Source organism: Dothidotthia symphoricarpi (assembly GCF_010015815.1).
Source record: "Dothidotthia symphoricarpi CBS 119687 unplaced genomic scaffold P153scaffold_3, whole genome shotgun sequence".
Taxonomy (NCBI): Eukaryota; Fungi; Ascomycota; class Dothideomycetes; order Pleosporales; family Dothidotthiaceae; genus Dothidotthia; species Dothidotthia symphoricarpi.
The window spans coordinates 1295666-1311140 of NW_022985010.1; the positions used below are offsets into that span (position 1 = coordinate 1295666).

At 53.0% G+C, this 15475-nt stretch overlaps 6 protein-coding genes across 6 annotated transcripts; 5 read left to right on the top strand and 1 right to left on the bottom strand.

Annotated features, from left to right (window-relative positions):
• Positions 1-786: 786 nt before the first annotated feature.
• Positions 787-2024, top strand: P153DRAFT_363719 (cytochrome P450; the record flags this gene model as incomplete). Its single annotated transcript, XM_033667430.1, has 2 exons — positions 787-1345; positions 1399-2024. Coding segments are annotated over 2 exons (978 nt in total), but the record flags the coding sequence as incomplete, so codon positions are not given.
• A 366-nt stretch (positions 2025-2390) lies between these two features.
• P153DRAFT_282570 (uncharacterized protein) lies at positions 2391-5335 on the bottom strand (the record flags this gene model as incomplete). Its single annotated transcript, XM_033663212.1, has 2 exons — positions 2391-5092; positions 5140-5335. 2 exons carry the CDS (start codon positions 5333-5335, stop codon positions 2391-2393), a joined length of 2898 nt encoding a protein of 965 aa, XP_033527933.1.
• Positions 5336-6368: 1033 nt separating this feature from the next.
• On the top strand, positions 6369-8568 carry P153DRAFT_363720 (uncharacterized protein). Its single transcript, XM_033667431.1, has 3 exons — positions 6369-6507; positions 6581-7498; positions 7562-8568. Exons 1-3 carry the CDS (start codon positions 6396-6398, stop codon positions 8209-8211), a joined length of 1680 nt encoding a protein of 559 aa, XP_033527934.1. The 5' UTR covers positions 6369-6395; the 3' UTR covers positions 8212-8568.
• On the top strand, positions 8499-9355 carry P153DRAFT_158876 (uncharacterized protein). Its single transcript, XM_033662253.1, has one exon. It carries the CDS (start codon positions 8785-8787, stop codon positions 9283-9285), a length of 501 nt encoding a protein of 166 aa, XP_033527935.1. The 5' UTR covers positions 8499-8784; the 3' UTR covers positions 9286-9355.
• A 218-nt stretch (positions 9356-9573) lies between these two features.
• P153DRAFT_158997 (uncharacterized protein) lies at positions 9574-10317 on the top strand. Its single transcript, XM_033662254.1, has one exon. The coding sequence runs from the start codon at positions 9828-9830 to the stop codon at positions 10206-10208; it is 381 nt and encodes a 126-aa protein (XP_033527936.1). The 5' UTR covers positions 9574-9827; the 3' UTR covers positions 10209-10317.
• On the top strand, positions 10318-14134 carry P153DRAFT_158998 (uncharacterized protein). Its single transcript, XM_033662255.1, has 2 exons — positions 10318-10420; positions 10476-14134. Exon 2 carries the CDS (start codon positions 10482-10484, stop codon positions 13974-13976), a length of 3495 nt encoding a protein of 1164 aa, XP_033527937.1. The 5' UTR covers positions 10318-10420; positions 10476-10481; the 3' UTR covers positions 13977-14134.
• The last annotated feature ends 1341 nt before the right edge of the window (positions 14135-15475 follow it).

Sequence of the window (15475 nt, forward strand, 5' to 3'; positions counted from 1 at the left end):
AGCTTGTGAAAGGCGTCTATAAACACATAAGTAGGAGGTGTACGCCTTTTCGACAAGTAATTAAGGCACAGCTGCGGGCAACTCGTGTGCTATCCACAGAGAACTCCATCCAAGCGGGACCGACCTACGTCACAAAATCGACAACACATTTCCAACATAGCATTTTTGCTTCATTCACTTTTCAACACCATGGCGCAATCACCTCTTCTTTTTGCCGTCGTCGGCGCCTTCTTCTCATACGTTTTGTACTCACGAGTCACGCTCTACCTGGCACGCCGACGCTTCAAGAGGGAAAACGGCTGCCTTCCATGTCCTCATGTTTTCAACCGCGATCCATTTCTTGGCATCGATGTCATCAAGACTCAAGCACAGAACCACAAGAATCATGTGATGCTCAAAGAGAACCAGAAGCGCTTTGCAAGACTTGGAAACACATTTCATACGAGAATGGTCTTGATGCCTAGTAGGTGTCCGCTTACATGAATTACCGAATTATCGAGGCTGATACGATTTCTAGTGATCGCAACATGTGAGCCGCTCAACGTCAAAACACTTCTGAGCCTCAAGTTCAAAGACTACGGATTCGGGAATCGACAAACCAGCTTTGGGCCTCTATTGGGTCACGGCATCTTCAATGCGGATGGTGAGCGATGGGCCAACAGCCGGCATCTCCTCCGGCCCAATTTTGCCAGAGAGCAGGTTGCCGATCTAGAGGCGTTCGAGTGCCACTTCAAGCTCATGCTCAAGCATATTCCCAGAGATGGATCTACTGTCGACCTGCAAGAGCTTTTTTTCCGCCTGACGATTGACACCGCTACCGAGTTTCTTTTCAATCACTCGACAAACTCGCTACGCATGGTCGGTCAGGACGATGCGAACAACGAAGACGCAATCTTCGGCAATGCATTCAACTTCGCACAATACGACGCTACGGTTCGTGCCCGTCTCGGGTTCTTGGACCGCTTCCGCAAGAACACAGAGGGTGAAGAGGCGATCCGCATCTGCCACACGTACATTGACAGGTTCGTGGACGACGCATTGTTGTTCAGGAAGAAGATGGACGAAGAGAAGCAAGCCGGTAGTCAACAAGAAGAGCGCTACATTTTCATCCACGAGCTAGCCAAGCAAACCACAGACAAGAAGAGGATCCGAGACGAGCTCATCAACATCCTGCTTGCAGGCCGCGACACCACAGCCAGTCTGCTTAGCAACATGTTCTTCGAGCTCGCCAAAAACCCCGCCATCTACGCCAAGCTGCGAGAGGAAGTAGCTACCCTGGATGGACGCACACCCACATACGAGGAACTGAAGAACCTAAAGTACCTCAAGTACTGCATAAACGAATGTAATTACCCCCCCTTCCACCCTACCTCCAACTTACATACTAACAACCCCCAGCCCTCCGCCTAACCCCCGTCGTCCCCCAAAACTCCCGCCAAGCAATCGTCGACACAGTCCTCCCCCGCGGCGGCGGCGCAGACGGCCAATCCCCGCTCTTCGTCGCCAAAGGCACGATCGTCGGCTACGCGCCCTACGTCATGCACCGGCGCCAGGACTTCTACGGGCCCGACGCAGACGAGTACAAGCCCGAGCGCTGGGAAACGCTGCGCCCCGGCTGGGAGTATCTGCCCTTCAACGGCGGGCCGCGCATCTGCCTTGGCCAGCAGTACGCTTTGACCGAGGCGGGGTACGTCACGGTGAGGCTAGTGCAGGAGTTTCAGGTCATGGAGAGTAGGGACCCGGGGCCGTGGGAGGAGAGCTTGACGCTTACTTGCTCGTCGCGGAATGGGACGAAGGTTGGGTTTACGCCTGCTTAGTGGGGGTGGAGGTTGTTTGAGGGGCTGTTTTGGAGTTTGTATATCATGGGGAAGGAAGTGATGGAGAATGTAGATGGATTGTTGTGATGATGGATAGCTGTCGGTTCACGTTTTGCTTGTTAGTGTATGAGTTTTGACGTTGATCTCGAAACATGCATCATACCCGCTTAGTTTCGAGGCTCATGAAAATCAGCATCGCTTCGCTTCTATATCGCGCTTTCCTCGGCCTGACTGGCATGTTTTCAGATAAATGAATGGAGTGACGCAACATGTGCTGTGCGGGAGAACAATCCTAGCCGTGTCTTCGCTTTACAGTAGTCTTCTTGAACAAGTGATCATTGATTGTATGATCGCTGCGCAATAGAAACAATACATGCAGGCAACCATATTTCTTTTCAGACTAGAGACAGATATGAAACAGAAAGTGACAAACACTATACCTATGTGAATACAAAAATACACATTCCGCTCATCATGCAGCCATGTACTCAAACAACCCTTTCCCGCAGAAGTAAAAGCATTCACATATTAATGACCCAGGGAATCACATTTTACAACACCTCCCGCAGAACATCACTCGCTGTCCGATCCAGAGCTCGATTCCTCAGCGGAAGAAGAGTCGACGGCTTCCGACTGTACGTCTTCTGCATCGTCTCCCTGGCCATACTCCTCCACGTCGTCTTTTTCATCATCCTTTTCGTCGTCCGTCGTCTCATTGGGATATTTCTCAGGGACGAGTGCCACAGGCCCAGTTCGAGACGAGCGACTATTGCCCGCGCAACCCATCTGGTTACCAGCAGTGTTAGCAGAATCTTTCCTCCCTCTCGTCCCAACGACACGTATATTCTCGCCTTCTCGCTCCTGCTCATGCTCGTACTTCCTCTGCGCATCCTCCTGCTTCGCATCAAGAAACGCATCTGTATCCCTAACCGCGCAACCCAGCGCCTCATCATGCAGCATCCCCGCACCCACAAGCTCAAGGTACTTCTTCGAGCAGATCTGATTATGCGAAGGAGCAGTCGCCTTCTCCCTCTCCCTCGCCTTGCTCTTAGTCAACTTATACGGCTTGCGCGGCTTCCAGTTCGACAAGCCCGGAGCTTCCTGGCGTATAACAACGCCAACAGGCATGTAGAAGTCCATCTCGACATGTCGACCTGCGCCGGCTTTGTTCGACCCGCAGCCGGGGCAGGACCGCTTGTCGCCTGCGAGGTAGTACCGGCCCAGTGCGTGGTTGACGTCGCAGCGCCAGGCGCGTTCTTCGTGGCGGTGGCGCTTGGTGAAGTACGCGCATGCTGGGAGGTCCTGGCCGTGCTCCATGGTTGCGGAGCCGCTGGGATGGGGCCCGAGATCGGGTTCTGGCTCTGGGCTGGGCTCGGGCGTGGGCTCCTTGCGGGGTTTGGGTCGCAGGTGTTGTTCTACGGCGTGTACACCTATCTGGCGAGCACCGGCTTCGTCAGAACCGGCACTTATGGCTGCCCAGTAGGCTTCCTTTGCGATGCTGTTGTGAGACAGGTGGGTTGAGCGCCGGGCTTTGCCTAGAAGCTTGCTTGGTTTCCAGAGCTGTCCCGGCGCCGGCTGGAACATGTGTGTGCGGGATGGCAGATAGAAATCCATCATCTGGAGCTTGGGGTTCTCGCTGATGGAAGTGAAGCAGCCTGCGCAGTTCTTGCGATCTCCGGCATTGTAGTAGTAACCCATGGCATGTTTGATGCCGCAGCGCCATACTGGTTTCTCGTCGTCGACTTTGGGTTCAAAGTACGCATTTGGGGGGAACTGCTGATGAGCTTCAAGTGTCGTTGACCCGCTCGGGTGAGGCTGTAGAAGCGAACGGTCAACAATATTCCTTGGGCGGGGTTGAACGGCAGCTTCCTCTGGAGGGACGACTTGCGTCCCGATTTTGCGTTTCTTCTTCGACGGCTGCACGATCTGCTTCCTCTTGCTAGTCTCTTCCACTGACTTGCGCTTTCCCTTTCGAATCGATGTGTTTGTGGAATTTGATGGAGACGGTGCACTCGAAGCCGACACAGATTGTCCTTGCGGTTGAGGAAGGAAAGAGAGCTGCTGCTGCTCTCGAGCTTCAATGGCTTCGATCCTCTCGTCGATATCGTCTGCAACAGGACGGTAACCTTGCGCGATGGCGGCGGCAACGATCTGCCTGATACCTGGAAGCGCACCTCGAAGGCTCTGCTGTGGAAGCCCCCACTTCTCAATCACCCGACGCTTGTGGTCGTAGATGAGCTGCGTCAACCATGAAGGTACCTCCTCAGGTTGATCGACTCTTCCGGGCTCCTGGAAAGAAATGATACGATCACTGTTGAGGGCGTCGTTCCCATACAGGTTGGCTAGCTCCTCGAGACGCGTAATCTCGTCAATCAGGACAGTGTCATCTGGGGTGGGACCTGGACTGGATCGCGATGCTTGAGTTGTGTCGCTTTGACGTAGATCTCGCAAATCTGATATGATCTGAGGCTCGTTGTTGGCAAACTCAGTCAGCTCCACCTCGTTGCCGATGTTCTGGTCAGTCGAGGTAATTGGCAAAAGGCTGTGACGCTCGTCATCTACGCCTAACTCGGGAAAACTCGACAGCCAGTTGCCGCGAGACGATACGCGTTGCTCATCTCGAATCGCTGCCCCAGACATGCGTTGACTTCTGCGCTTCTTTGTGGTCGGTAGTCTTGTGGCGCGGCCAGTGGGCAAAGAGTTGCCAGAACTTTCGTTCAGCAACAACGTATGAGCCACATCGTCAATGTCCTCGAAGGGGGAATTGTGATGACTTATAGGGTACTCCTTTGGGGTGAACCAGACCATTGCAGGCTGCGCATCAGCACGGTGCCACGATTCATTCATCTTGCTGGCCGCCGGCAATGTGCTTCTAGGACCGAAATAGGCGAAAACACTCTTATCAAAGGTGTTCATGTCGAGAAAAGGCGCACCTTCTTTTCCGTCATTCACAAGTAGGTTGACGGCACGATGGTGAGCATTCCAGATCATCTTGTTGGTGATGTAGTTCACGTTAGCTGCAACTAGTGCCATGTAACTCTCAACCTCCTCTTCAAAGTCCAGAGCTTTGAAGCACTCTTTGATCTTGTCCGGGTGCAGAGCGTGGGCCAGGAAGTTCTTGACGAAGGCCGCTTCATATGCTTTCTGGTTGGCTTGGTAGAGGGCAAAATTGGCGTAGTCTTCTTTCGATGGCTCTCGACGATTGAGATGAACACCGATACGGGCGCGCTGAGCACGCGAGCCAGTGGACTGTACGTGGTCGTGGTTAATCAGAGCTACTTGCTATTAGCAGAAGTTCCATCGTAGGAGTAAACATACATACCTGGCGTCAGAGGTAGTCCACACGGTATGAAAAACTGCTCCATCGCTCCGTATGTCGGAGATCCGTTGTCGTTGTCATCTTGCTTCGCGACAAGGTTATGATGAGTGGAATCTGGAGCAGCGTCAAGGGACTTGGGAGAAGGCGGGTCAAGAGTGCCGTCGCTCCAATCGACCTGGTCCTCATCTTCGAACGCCATTGCTGATGAAACCCAGAGGGGCGGAAAGTATGTGATGTTCGAAAATTATCAAGAAAGCTGATGTACCTCGAGGTGTTAATGCAGCAATTCTGCGAAGCGACAGATCATTTCAAATCCCTGATCGCATGAGCCATGTTCTTAGACTCTGATTCAAACGACGTCCGGCGCGATAAGATGCAAGAGGTCATGCTAAGGCTTTTGTTTGAAGTGGGAGGGCAAAACATTGATCAATGAGAACGCGTGGTGAGCGTTTGCTGCATCTGTGACCTCTGACTGCTGCCCAACATCTCGAACCACTCCTCAGCAAAGCTTGGTTCTCGAGTCATTAGTCAACGCGTCCGATCGATTTGAAATACTACTGGACGTGTGGTCGATGTTGCGGTATGCGTGCGGATGTTGGCTGTTTGTCGCTTCAAAGAATTGTGGATTTTCGTAAGGCTTCATCTTCTGGACGTCAAACGGGAAAGAGCAAGAACCTGGGTGCGACAAAACCAGCATAAAATATATGGAAAAAGGACGTTATCCAGCTTCATGTCTGAGAGTAGTGACGATTGGCGCGTCTCGTTGTCTCATGCTCAAGTCAATATGAGATAATCCCATAGGGTTTGCTGGGGGGTTTTCTCGAAAAGCTGGCACCGCAGATGTAGAATTATTCGATCTCAGCCTACACCCTGTCAATTAAGTTGCAACATGAATATGTATAGTTTGACAGGGGTTTATTGATGGGCTTTTATGGAGTTTCGCAGCAGACATGTTGCTCTGAGAAATGGTTGTCTCCATACTGCACAGCCTTTGATAAGCAAACATGAGGTGTCGCCTCATGTTAATGCATGTCAGAATCTACAAGCACTGTAAAGAACGAGCTCTGTTGAAACGAGCGATAACCCAATTGCTGGTCGTTAGATTTGGACTGTTGAAGTCGATCTCCTAAATCATGTCGTGACGCGGCGATGATACCGATGTGGGATGTGATAGACACGAGATGCCAACGTGCGCACAGGCCTCGTGTTTTGGGAGATCCTCCAAGTGGCATCTTCCAAGCTTCAATTCCCCCAAACACATGAAGATGGGAAGACAACACCTATCCTCGCTTGCATTGCTACTACCAATCCTCGCCAGCACAACAAATGCGGCTTCAGATGCTGCCCGGCCGCGGGGAGTAGGTCCTGAGTGTAGGTCACATCCGCTAGAGCTCCACGCTACCGAAGCATTCCCGCAATACACGACTGACATTGAGGATTGCAGATGCAAAGTACTACAAAGACACGGACACATTCACGTGCATCTCGGACCCCTCGCTCAAAATCCCCTTCGCCCGCGTTAACGACGACTACTGCGATTGCCCCGATGGCTCAGACGAACCAGGAACCTCCGCATGTTCCTACATCTCGCCTCTCTCCCCACCTCAGCTGCAGACTGGGGACAATTTATCCTTGCCTGGCTTCTACTGCAAAAACAAGGGTCACATGCCCAGCTATATCCCCTTCACGCATGTCAACGACGGAAAATGCGACCACGAGCTGTGCTGCGACGGAAGCGACGAGTATGCGGGCATTGGGGGCGTCAAATGCGATGACAGGTGTGCAAAGATTGGCAAGGAGTGGAAAAAGCAGGAGGAAATTCGGCAGAAGAGCATGAATGCTGCGAGACAGCGGAGGAAGGAACTGGTCGCTGAAGCCGCGCGACTGCAGCTGGAGGTCGAGGATCGTATCAAAACACTTCAAACACAGATCGAAGGTCAGACCCAGAAGGTCGAGGGCCTCACAAGGAGCCTTGTGGAGATCGAGAGGGCGGAGAAGGGCAAGATAGTCAGAGGTGCGGGCGGAGGTGGGAAGGTCACTGTGCTGGCTGGCCTGGCCAAGGAAAGAATTCGGGAAATCGTTGAGAATGTGAACAGAGTGCGCAGCGAGAGAGACGCGGCGCAAGGTAGAGTGGAAGAGCTGGAGGCTATGTTGAAGCGCTTCAAGGAGGAATACAACCCCAACTTCAATGATGAGGGTGTGAAACGCGCGGTCAAGGCCTGGGAAGACTATGCCGCACAGGACAGGACCGGACCTGATGTTGCTCGCGACCGCGACCTTGACGAAATCCTCAGAGATGACTCTGAGAGCGCTATCAAGTGGGAAGAGTTTGAGACTGTTGAGGAAACCGACGTCGACCTCCGTAAGTGAAACCTTACTGACTCCCTATCGTCCAACAGAATTGCCATACTAATACGTTCTTCAGTCTTCCAATTTGAAGAATACCTCCCTGCATCCATTCGTACATGGGTCGACGCCAAACTCCGCGACCTGCGCCTCCTCCTAATCGAAAATGGCGTCCTCGCCGACCCAAACAGCGATAGCCCCGAATCCACAGCCGTCACCAGCGCCAAGGCACAGCTCAAATCCGCGACCCGTGAGCTTGATGACGACAAATCAGAACTGAAAAGGCATGAAGAAGACCTGCTCAAGGACTACGGCCCAGACTCGATATTCCGCGCTCTCGCCTCTACATGCGTGAGCCAAGATTCAGGCGAGTACACATACGAGCACTGCTTCCTGGAGAAAGTCACGCAAAAGTCGAAGAAAGGCGGTGGTCACACACGCTTGGGCAGCTTTGTCCGTATTGAGCTTGTGACGGTAGATGATGAGGTTGCGCCTGACGGACGCGGTCTAGGGTCAGGAAACAGAATCGCGCTCAAATATGAAAATGGTCAGCACTGCTGGAACGGACCGAATAGAAGTACACAAGTCATTTTGGCCTGTGCGGAGAAGGATGAGATTTGGAAGGTGGTGGAGGAAGAGAAGTGTGTCTATCGCATGGAGGTTGGTACACCTGCGGTTTGTGGGGTTGAAGTGGGTCCACCGACAACACCTGAGCATAACGAGCTCTAGAGGGGCATGGAGCAAAGAGCTTGAGGGGTCTGCAGTATACTCTAGAACCCTTGTCAGACACCGTTGACGACGTTGACCTTGAACTCGAGCTGTTGCTAGCGGAGTCTAGCGCCTGATGACGAATATAACGATGCAGAAAGGAAATGATTGATAAACGTCGCAATATTGGCCCCTGACACGATCTTCGACAATGAAGATCTTCCATAAGAGTGAGCATTGGCTCTCTGTTCTTGGACCGCAGATCCGGCTTCTCGTGATGTAAAATGCATCGGAAACAAGCCGAGACTTGGCATCGCTGACCCGGAATATCAACACTTGTATAGATTACTTAGTACATGGTATACCTTGCTGCAGGGTTTTCTTTGAGACCATATAACATTAACGAGCAGCGAGGCGTTTCAGAAAACACGCAATCTGTATAGAATTTGCGCGGTCAACAGAGAGTTCCACCTCGTGTGTCGATGTCTCCCAGCTGTGCACAGGCCTTCGGGTTCTTCCATCCCAACCCGAATCATCCACATTGAACAATCGATGCAGATGCTAACGCAGGAGCACAAAACTTGACAGAATCCCATGCGCGCCGAGATACCCCTCGAAAGCGTTCCGCTGAACGACAGCTGGACGGCAAAAAACTTCCGGTACTTCCTCCAGGCGCTGTTATTGAACGCCCCAACTGCCCTCGCCGTTCAGGCAATCTCGGGTAGTAAACATTGCGAAGCTAGCGTGTCGTGGTCGCGTGTCCAACCGCCAATAACACTCCGGCATACGGTAAGGCTGATGATTGTTTCGCAGATCCCGGCGCAATTTTGTTTTCGCGGATTTCCGTGGGGGCGGGACGGATGCAGCAGAGATGATTTCATCTGTCGCAGAGTCTCAACAGAAAACCGAGCGGTACCCACAGGTGAACGAGATGCGAGGTTTAATATGTTGCGCGCCGGCGATGCGTCTGGGGCAGGCAGGTACCTGGGGAATTTGACAATATATCGGCCATCAGCTAGATTATCGAATATATTGTCGACCGGGTGCACGGAGATGAGCACCGCCGCCTATGGCCCTGATCACAGTCTTGCGTAGGGGATGGTATCTCTTGTCAAGTCACTTGTTGGACTCGACCAAGTCGGTTCTGAGCCCTGCCGTAGCGTCGTGATACAGGAAAAGGAGTATGTAGGTACACAGTATGACAGCGTTTAGGCAGGGGAACAGCCCAGGGTATCTACCCTGCGAGTCGTGAGTGATTCGTCCGTATGACTCTTCCTAGCGGTTTCATTTTGTTGCCTCCCCGCACTTGCTTCTCAGCCACGACGATGCGAGCCGAAATAACTGGTGCGCGACATGGCGATTGAGGCTGACGAGCATGACAATGTGCTGATACCTAGTTGTTTGATGGTAGTGGACGGCGGGCCGGCCATAAGCTGCACGTTGAAGATCGCTTGGCCTCGACCAGGCCCTGCAAGGTACCTACGTTGCAGAGGCGTCCAGGGCAGCGTGGGGATTGGCGGGCGCGTGAATCTCTGCACGATGTACTCGCGAGGTACAGGTGGGCTCTGGTCATCGCTGCTGACGCCCACAGGCCACATGAATGATCCTCTCAGAGGAGAGGATCGACGTGGATACTCATGACTGGAGTCGGGCGACGTACGCAGGGAGGGAACTGTTGTCATTGGCTCAGGGGTGGAAAAAGGTACCGTATTAGCTCCCGTTTGGCGCTCTCCTCCCTTTCACAGACCCGCATCCCCTCTGACGGCAGGGCGTCGGGCTCAAAAAGCAGACCTGTGCGGCGTGGAAATGAGTTAGCGGAAATTGAACCTTGTCCCTGGTTTGCTCTCGTGTGTTACTCCTCTTGGCCCAGTGTCTTCCCACTTTGTTCGCTGCTCGCTCCTCTCGTTCGAATCCTGATCGGGAGATCCGCTCTTTGCTTCCTTTCTTCGACTCGCCACCGCAGTGCGTGTGCACTTTCGCTCGTTCAATCGCTATTTCCAACTATATACGCTCCTTAACTCACACTATTCCGCTACTTCGATACTCTTCCGCCCGCCGATGCACCCCGAGAGTCGACTATTGCAACGTCTTTCCCTGTTGAACGCGAATCGCGTTTTTTGTATCTGAGTACATCGCGCACTTGACTGTTTATTGTTCCTGCTTAGCGCGTCCAACATTGTATGGCAGTCGCGTCTGCCCGTTCCTCAACAAAAGCCCCTCTACGAGCTCCGTACGTTGACATTGCCTGCGACTACTTCACGCTCGAAGTGTCTAACGAGTGGTAGGCCAAAATGAACCGCTTTTTCAAGAAAGACAAAGCCCCTACGGAAGAGAATGTTGTTGCAAAGAAGCCGAAGAAGGGAAAGAAGGTGGTAGAGGAGGTCAAGCCCGATTTCGACCTCTCATTCGCATTGCCCAAAGTAGATGACTTCCGAACAAGCTTGATCATGCCTGGCCTGTCTACTCGCTTCAGCATGCTGAGAGAGCAGGACGACCCAAACTCACTATTAGGCAAAGCATGCGATGACAGTGTCCTACAACCGAAACACGAGTCTCGACTCCACGAATTCGGCTTCAACGCTGGGGGACTATCCGACATAGCTGAAGTCTCATCGCTCAGAGGCTCAGTGCGGCCACCCTTTGCTGGCGAGAGGCCCAACTCCTTCGACACCAACAGGTCTGAAGATGATTCTGGTAGCATGATGACACGGGCGAGACCTGGCGAGGGGAACGTCTTATTTGGTGGCCGACAGAAGATCTACATGATCTCGAACAACAGCACCAAAGGTCTTGGACGGACGCTCTATGACGACGACGTGAACATGTCTACATATCAACGGCTGAGACTGGAAGAAAGGGAGAAGGTCAGGCAGCAGCAGGCTGAGGAACACAGTGACCATCAATCTGAACCAACTAGCCCGACTGCTCTCAGTCAAAAGCGGGAAACTTCTTCGTCGACAAATTCAGGTCCTACGAACGCTCGCACATCAACCGCCGCAACATCAATTGCTTCCCAAGGCATCAGCTCAGTCCCTGCATCGTCTTCTGCATTCCCACCTCTCGCGGTTTCTACTCTGACATCAGATCCGGCTCGCTCTACAACAAAGGTCCGACGTCTCTACGATCAGGGCCTTGATCAGCACATCCAAGACCAACAATCCTCTGCGATAAACCGTCTCAACTCCCTGCAAAGAGGCCGCGCGCTAACTGGCCGTTCGACCCCGCCATTACCCATGTCTCAGGCGAAGTCTGCGACGAACTTGAGTGATCGGTTTCAGCGGGGGCCCGCGTCCCGCTCTGACAGCCCGAAGTCACTGGGGCACCCTGATGTGAGCAGGAACAACTCATCTGCCGGAAACAGTCCCGCTGCTTTCCCCATGCACTCACCCCCTCCGGCAAGTCCAGCAAGTGAGAGCGAGGAATCGTTCGCTCTACAAGCGGCTCTTCAACCTTACGATCGAGGCAAGGCCACCGCTATGGGTGCATTTAACAAGCCCAAGGAGGCGTTCAGCGAACATCAGTACGAGGAGCGACTAAAACAGATGCAGCAAGAACGTGAGGTCCGAGAGGTGCCTGTGCCTAATGCGCAAGCATCTCCACCTCGCAAACCCACATTGAGAGAGCGCGCAGTGGAGGAGAAGCGGAGGCGAGCGGATACTGGAGCCTCCGAACGACAGAGGTCTGACTCTTCTGCTGCGCAGGATCACCCAACGGCAGCATTTTCAGTGTTTCAGGCTGCTGCGTCCCAGATGAGGACTACAACTGCTACTCCCTCAAAGCCATCACACGTCTTGTCTCAGGATGACGCGTCCCCAGATCTCCACACGGGATCAAGCTTTTTGAACACAAGAGACTCCAGCGATGATGAAACATCTGCGCCCTCCGTTCCTCGAGCGGACGTCACTCGACGGTTTGAGAACCTCCCCGTTGCGACTGGTCCCGCGCCTTCCATCTTCGAGCATCCTGCTCTGCGAGCTTGCAGCGCGCCTGAGGAGAAGGTGAGTCAGGCGAATGCCACAGCTCCCAGCCACGACGCTTTTCCAGAGTTGTCGACTCAAGTAGATGTTCCTTCAAAGGTCGATAGTGAAGAGATAGACTCGCCTACACTGGGCCCTAACAACAGTGGACTTGGCGGACTCATCCGACAACATTTGCGCAACGATAGCAATCTGTCGTCCAACTACGGCGAAAATGATATGCCTGCACCATCAAGTGCACCTACCGGTCTCGTGGTAGACACTCGCGAGTCTGATATGCTGCGACGTCAACCGGGTTCCGATACGACTACATCAGCTTCCAACCACACCCGTTCCAACCCGTGGGACCTCGACGATATCGACAATGCATATCAACAACAACGCGGCAGTGATAGTTCAGGAGGCATTCACGATGGACACAAGGGGAACCAGCTTACGTCTCATGCACTTAGTGAGGTCAGCTCGTTGAACTCTGAGCACAATGCCAGAAGAAACCATGAACGTATTGCCAGCAACGAGACAGAGGCTGATCATGAGGCCTTCCAACGAGATCTTGCTTACCGACAGCGCCTGATTCAGGAGAACCTACGTGTGAGGGCTGAAGGTCGTTCTACCAGCCCAGCACCTGGACCATCTGGAGGTCTCAGGAATGCCTTGAACCTCCTCCGCGCGAAGTCGAGCCACGAGTCATTTGCCACGGTTGAGAGAGGGCACGAAGCCCCGAATAAGGTCATCAGGAAACTCGCACTAGGTGCCAACTCAGCAAACGTCAGCAGCGCCTCGTTGGCGAGCCTGAACGTAGGTGACCACTCGGGCAACACTCGGTTGGGTCGACACTCTCCTCCTGCCTCCAGCAGAAGCTCGATGCGGGAGCGTTCAAGCTCTGGAGCTTCGTCTGGTCGTTCCCGCGGTCGATCTGGTCACCGCCGTGAAAACGAACACTCTACGACGGAAGATCTCAGGAGTACTGCGTATCCACCAGCGATGCCTGGATACATTGCCTACCCTCCTCCGCCTATCCCTGCGGATATACCTTCGATCGAAGGCGACGGTCGCATGCGATCACGCAGCAACAGTAGGCCTCCTGTCGCAAGTCAACTGAACCCTAAACACCTTCAGCCCATCCAGACCAAGTCTGGCGCGTCCCCGTCGAAGTATTCGCCGATCTCGCCTCGACCCTCCCCTGGTGGTAGCGACAGCCCGTACATGAGTGGGTACCACTCGCAGACGTCTCCCATGCCTCCATTCTCAGCTGGCCCAACTCCTCCTGCTTCCAACCCAGCAACGCCGAATGTTGCAGCCTTCAACGCTAGCAACATGCAGCCTATCAGGCAAAATGTGCTACGCAAGAAGTCGATCGCAAAGTCTGATATCTCAGAGCCAGTCTTCTTATCGACCACCTCTGTCATTGACCTTGTCAATCTGCCACCAGGTGCATCTCTGAAGAACGGGGCTGAGGCTGATACACCACCAGTCCCGCCGATCAACCCAATGAGAAAACGTTTCGGTTTCGGTCGTTCCGACAACCAAAGTCCTCCTCGTGATCAGGCTGGTATCGACTCACGCCCGCCTTTCAATGAGCCGATGCGAACAAACTCGGACTCGCCGGCAAGTCAAGTCCCCCAGTTCAGGAACAGGCTGAGGAAGGCGTCAAGTGAAGGGAAGAGTCTCCATGGCCAGGCTCAGGTACAAATTGGACCCATGCCAGCCATGCCATCAGGAAACTTCGTTGGACGTCACAACGCCTCCCCACACCCCAAACATGACCAGTCCATGGCCCAGCGGCCTATGGACGGTTCTATGTTTTAGATTGTCCCGCACGTAACACTGCTTCTGCTCGACGCGATCCCATTTCTCGCATTCGTACACTGGCATTTTAGCCCCCAACGGGCAAAAAGCGATGAACATATTCAGTCGTCATAACGACTTTCTCGCATACTGATTGTATTATCTCACATGTTTTTGGGCTCTCGTAACTTTTATTCCCTATCTCGTCACCATCTTCGCTTTCTCTCCTTTGGATCAGCAATATACCTCGTGGTTTTCGCAATTTGTCTGTTTCTTGCGTTTTTCTCTTTTCTCAACGACCAGCGATAGGGACTTGGGGGAATTCACTGGCGAAATATGTCGAAACAGTTTGTGGTTTTTGATTTTTGTAATGCTAGATTGCGACCCTGTCACCGGGCTGGACGCGGTGTTTCGAAGGCGCTGGCATCACATGTTCTTTGCGATTTTGGATTCAAAACGCTACCTTCTTTCAGTATTTGGGAGGTATGGCTAGATGTTCGTGGTAGTAGTGGGAGGAGATGTGATAGCCAGCTAGTCTGCTACGGGGGCTCGAGAAATACGTGTGTATCTGACCTTCTCACTGATGAGTCTTGAATGGTAAATCTTTAACTCCCGATATCTATCATATTCAATCCCGTCCTCAATCGTGACATTGCAAAAGAAACCCTTCACACTCTCCGCTTTTATGCCCCGCCGCCGTTTCACCCACCATATTGCTTTTTGCTTTCTATCTGAAAGCCTCCCCTCCACCTACCCACCGTTCAGCGAAAAAGCAACACCTCAACGTCGCGGGTGCTTCCCAAACGGCCAAAACTAAATTATACATTTAGTGGCGTGGCGCTGTTTCAGCACCCGGGAGCGCGGTATGTGGGGTCTTTACACACGAGAAGCGACCCCTGCATTTCGCAAAAAGCAGCCATAAAAAATAGTGACGTCTATCACGCCTCTCCCTTGTCCATAACACTCCTTCTAAACGCACATCGTCGTTTTCATCGCTTCTTTCCAACGTCTCACCACTCCCTATCGATCCGAACGCGAACGCGAGATGCCCTTAGCAACAGGATGAATCTCGAACTTTGGGTCAGTGCTGCTGCAGCGGCGCCGCTCTAATATCGTATCGTGTTGCATCAACGACGGGACCCACTTTTTACCGCTTCTGCGCGTGTAACATGATTCGTGCAGACTTGCTGTGTACCTGGGTTCGATGTATTGAATGTCGCTCGGGGCGCACTCGTGGTACGCTATGCGTAACTGGTGCAGGCACAAAGAGGGCTTGGATAGGGGGAACTTACGATAACCTAAGGCGTGAAGCCAAGGAGTGCCGTTCTAAACCTTCAGCTCGATATCGGTATACAGGGCCGAGCCTTTCTTTGTTCGATGACCTAGTCGGGATTAAATCGATGGATGGGAGGGGCTGAGGGTTACCTAGTGTCAGACGGGCGGGTTATGAGTGAGATCTAGCCAAGATGCGCAGCGGGAGGCCTACGGTCGTGGAACATATCTTACGGGCTTTGTCTTGA

Coding starts and splice junctions, on each gene's coding strand:
- P153DRAFT_363720 (XM_033667431.1), top strand. CDS start 6,396: ATGAAGATGGGAAGACAACACCTATCCTCGCTTGCATTGCTACTACCA. Junction 6,508..6,580: donor GCGGGGAGTAGGTCCTGAGT/GTAGGTCACATC, acceptor TGAGGATTGCAG/ATGCAAAGTACTACAAAGAC. Junction 7,499..7,561: donor GGAAACCGACGTCGACCTCC/GTAAGTGAAACC, acceptor TACGTTCTTCAG/TCTTCCAATTTGAAGAATAC.
- P153DRAFT_158876 (XM_033662253.1), top strand. CDS start 8,785: ATGCGCGCCGAGATACCCCTCGAAAGCGTTCCGCTGAACGACAGCTGG.
- P153DRAFT_158997 (XM_033662254.1), top strand. CDS start 9,828: ATGACTGGAGTCGGGCGACGTACGCAGGGAGGGAACTGTTGTCATTGG.
- P153DRAFT_158998 (XM_033662255.1), top strand. CDS start 10,482: ATGAACCGCTTTTTCAAGAAAGACAAAGCCCCTACGGAAGAGAATGTT.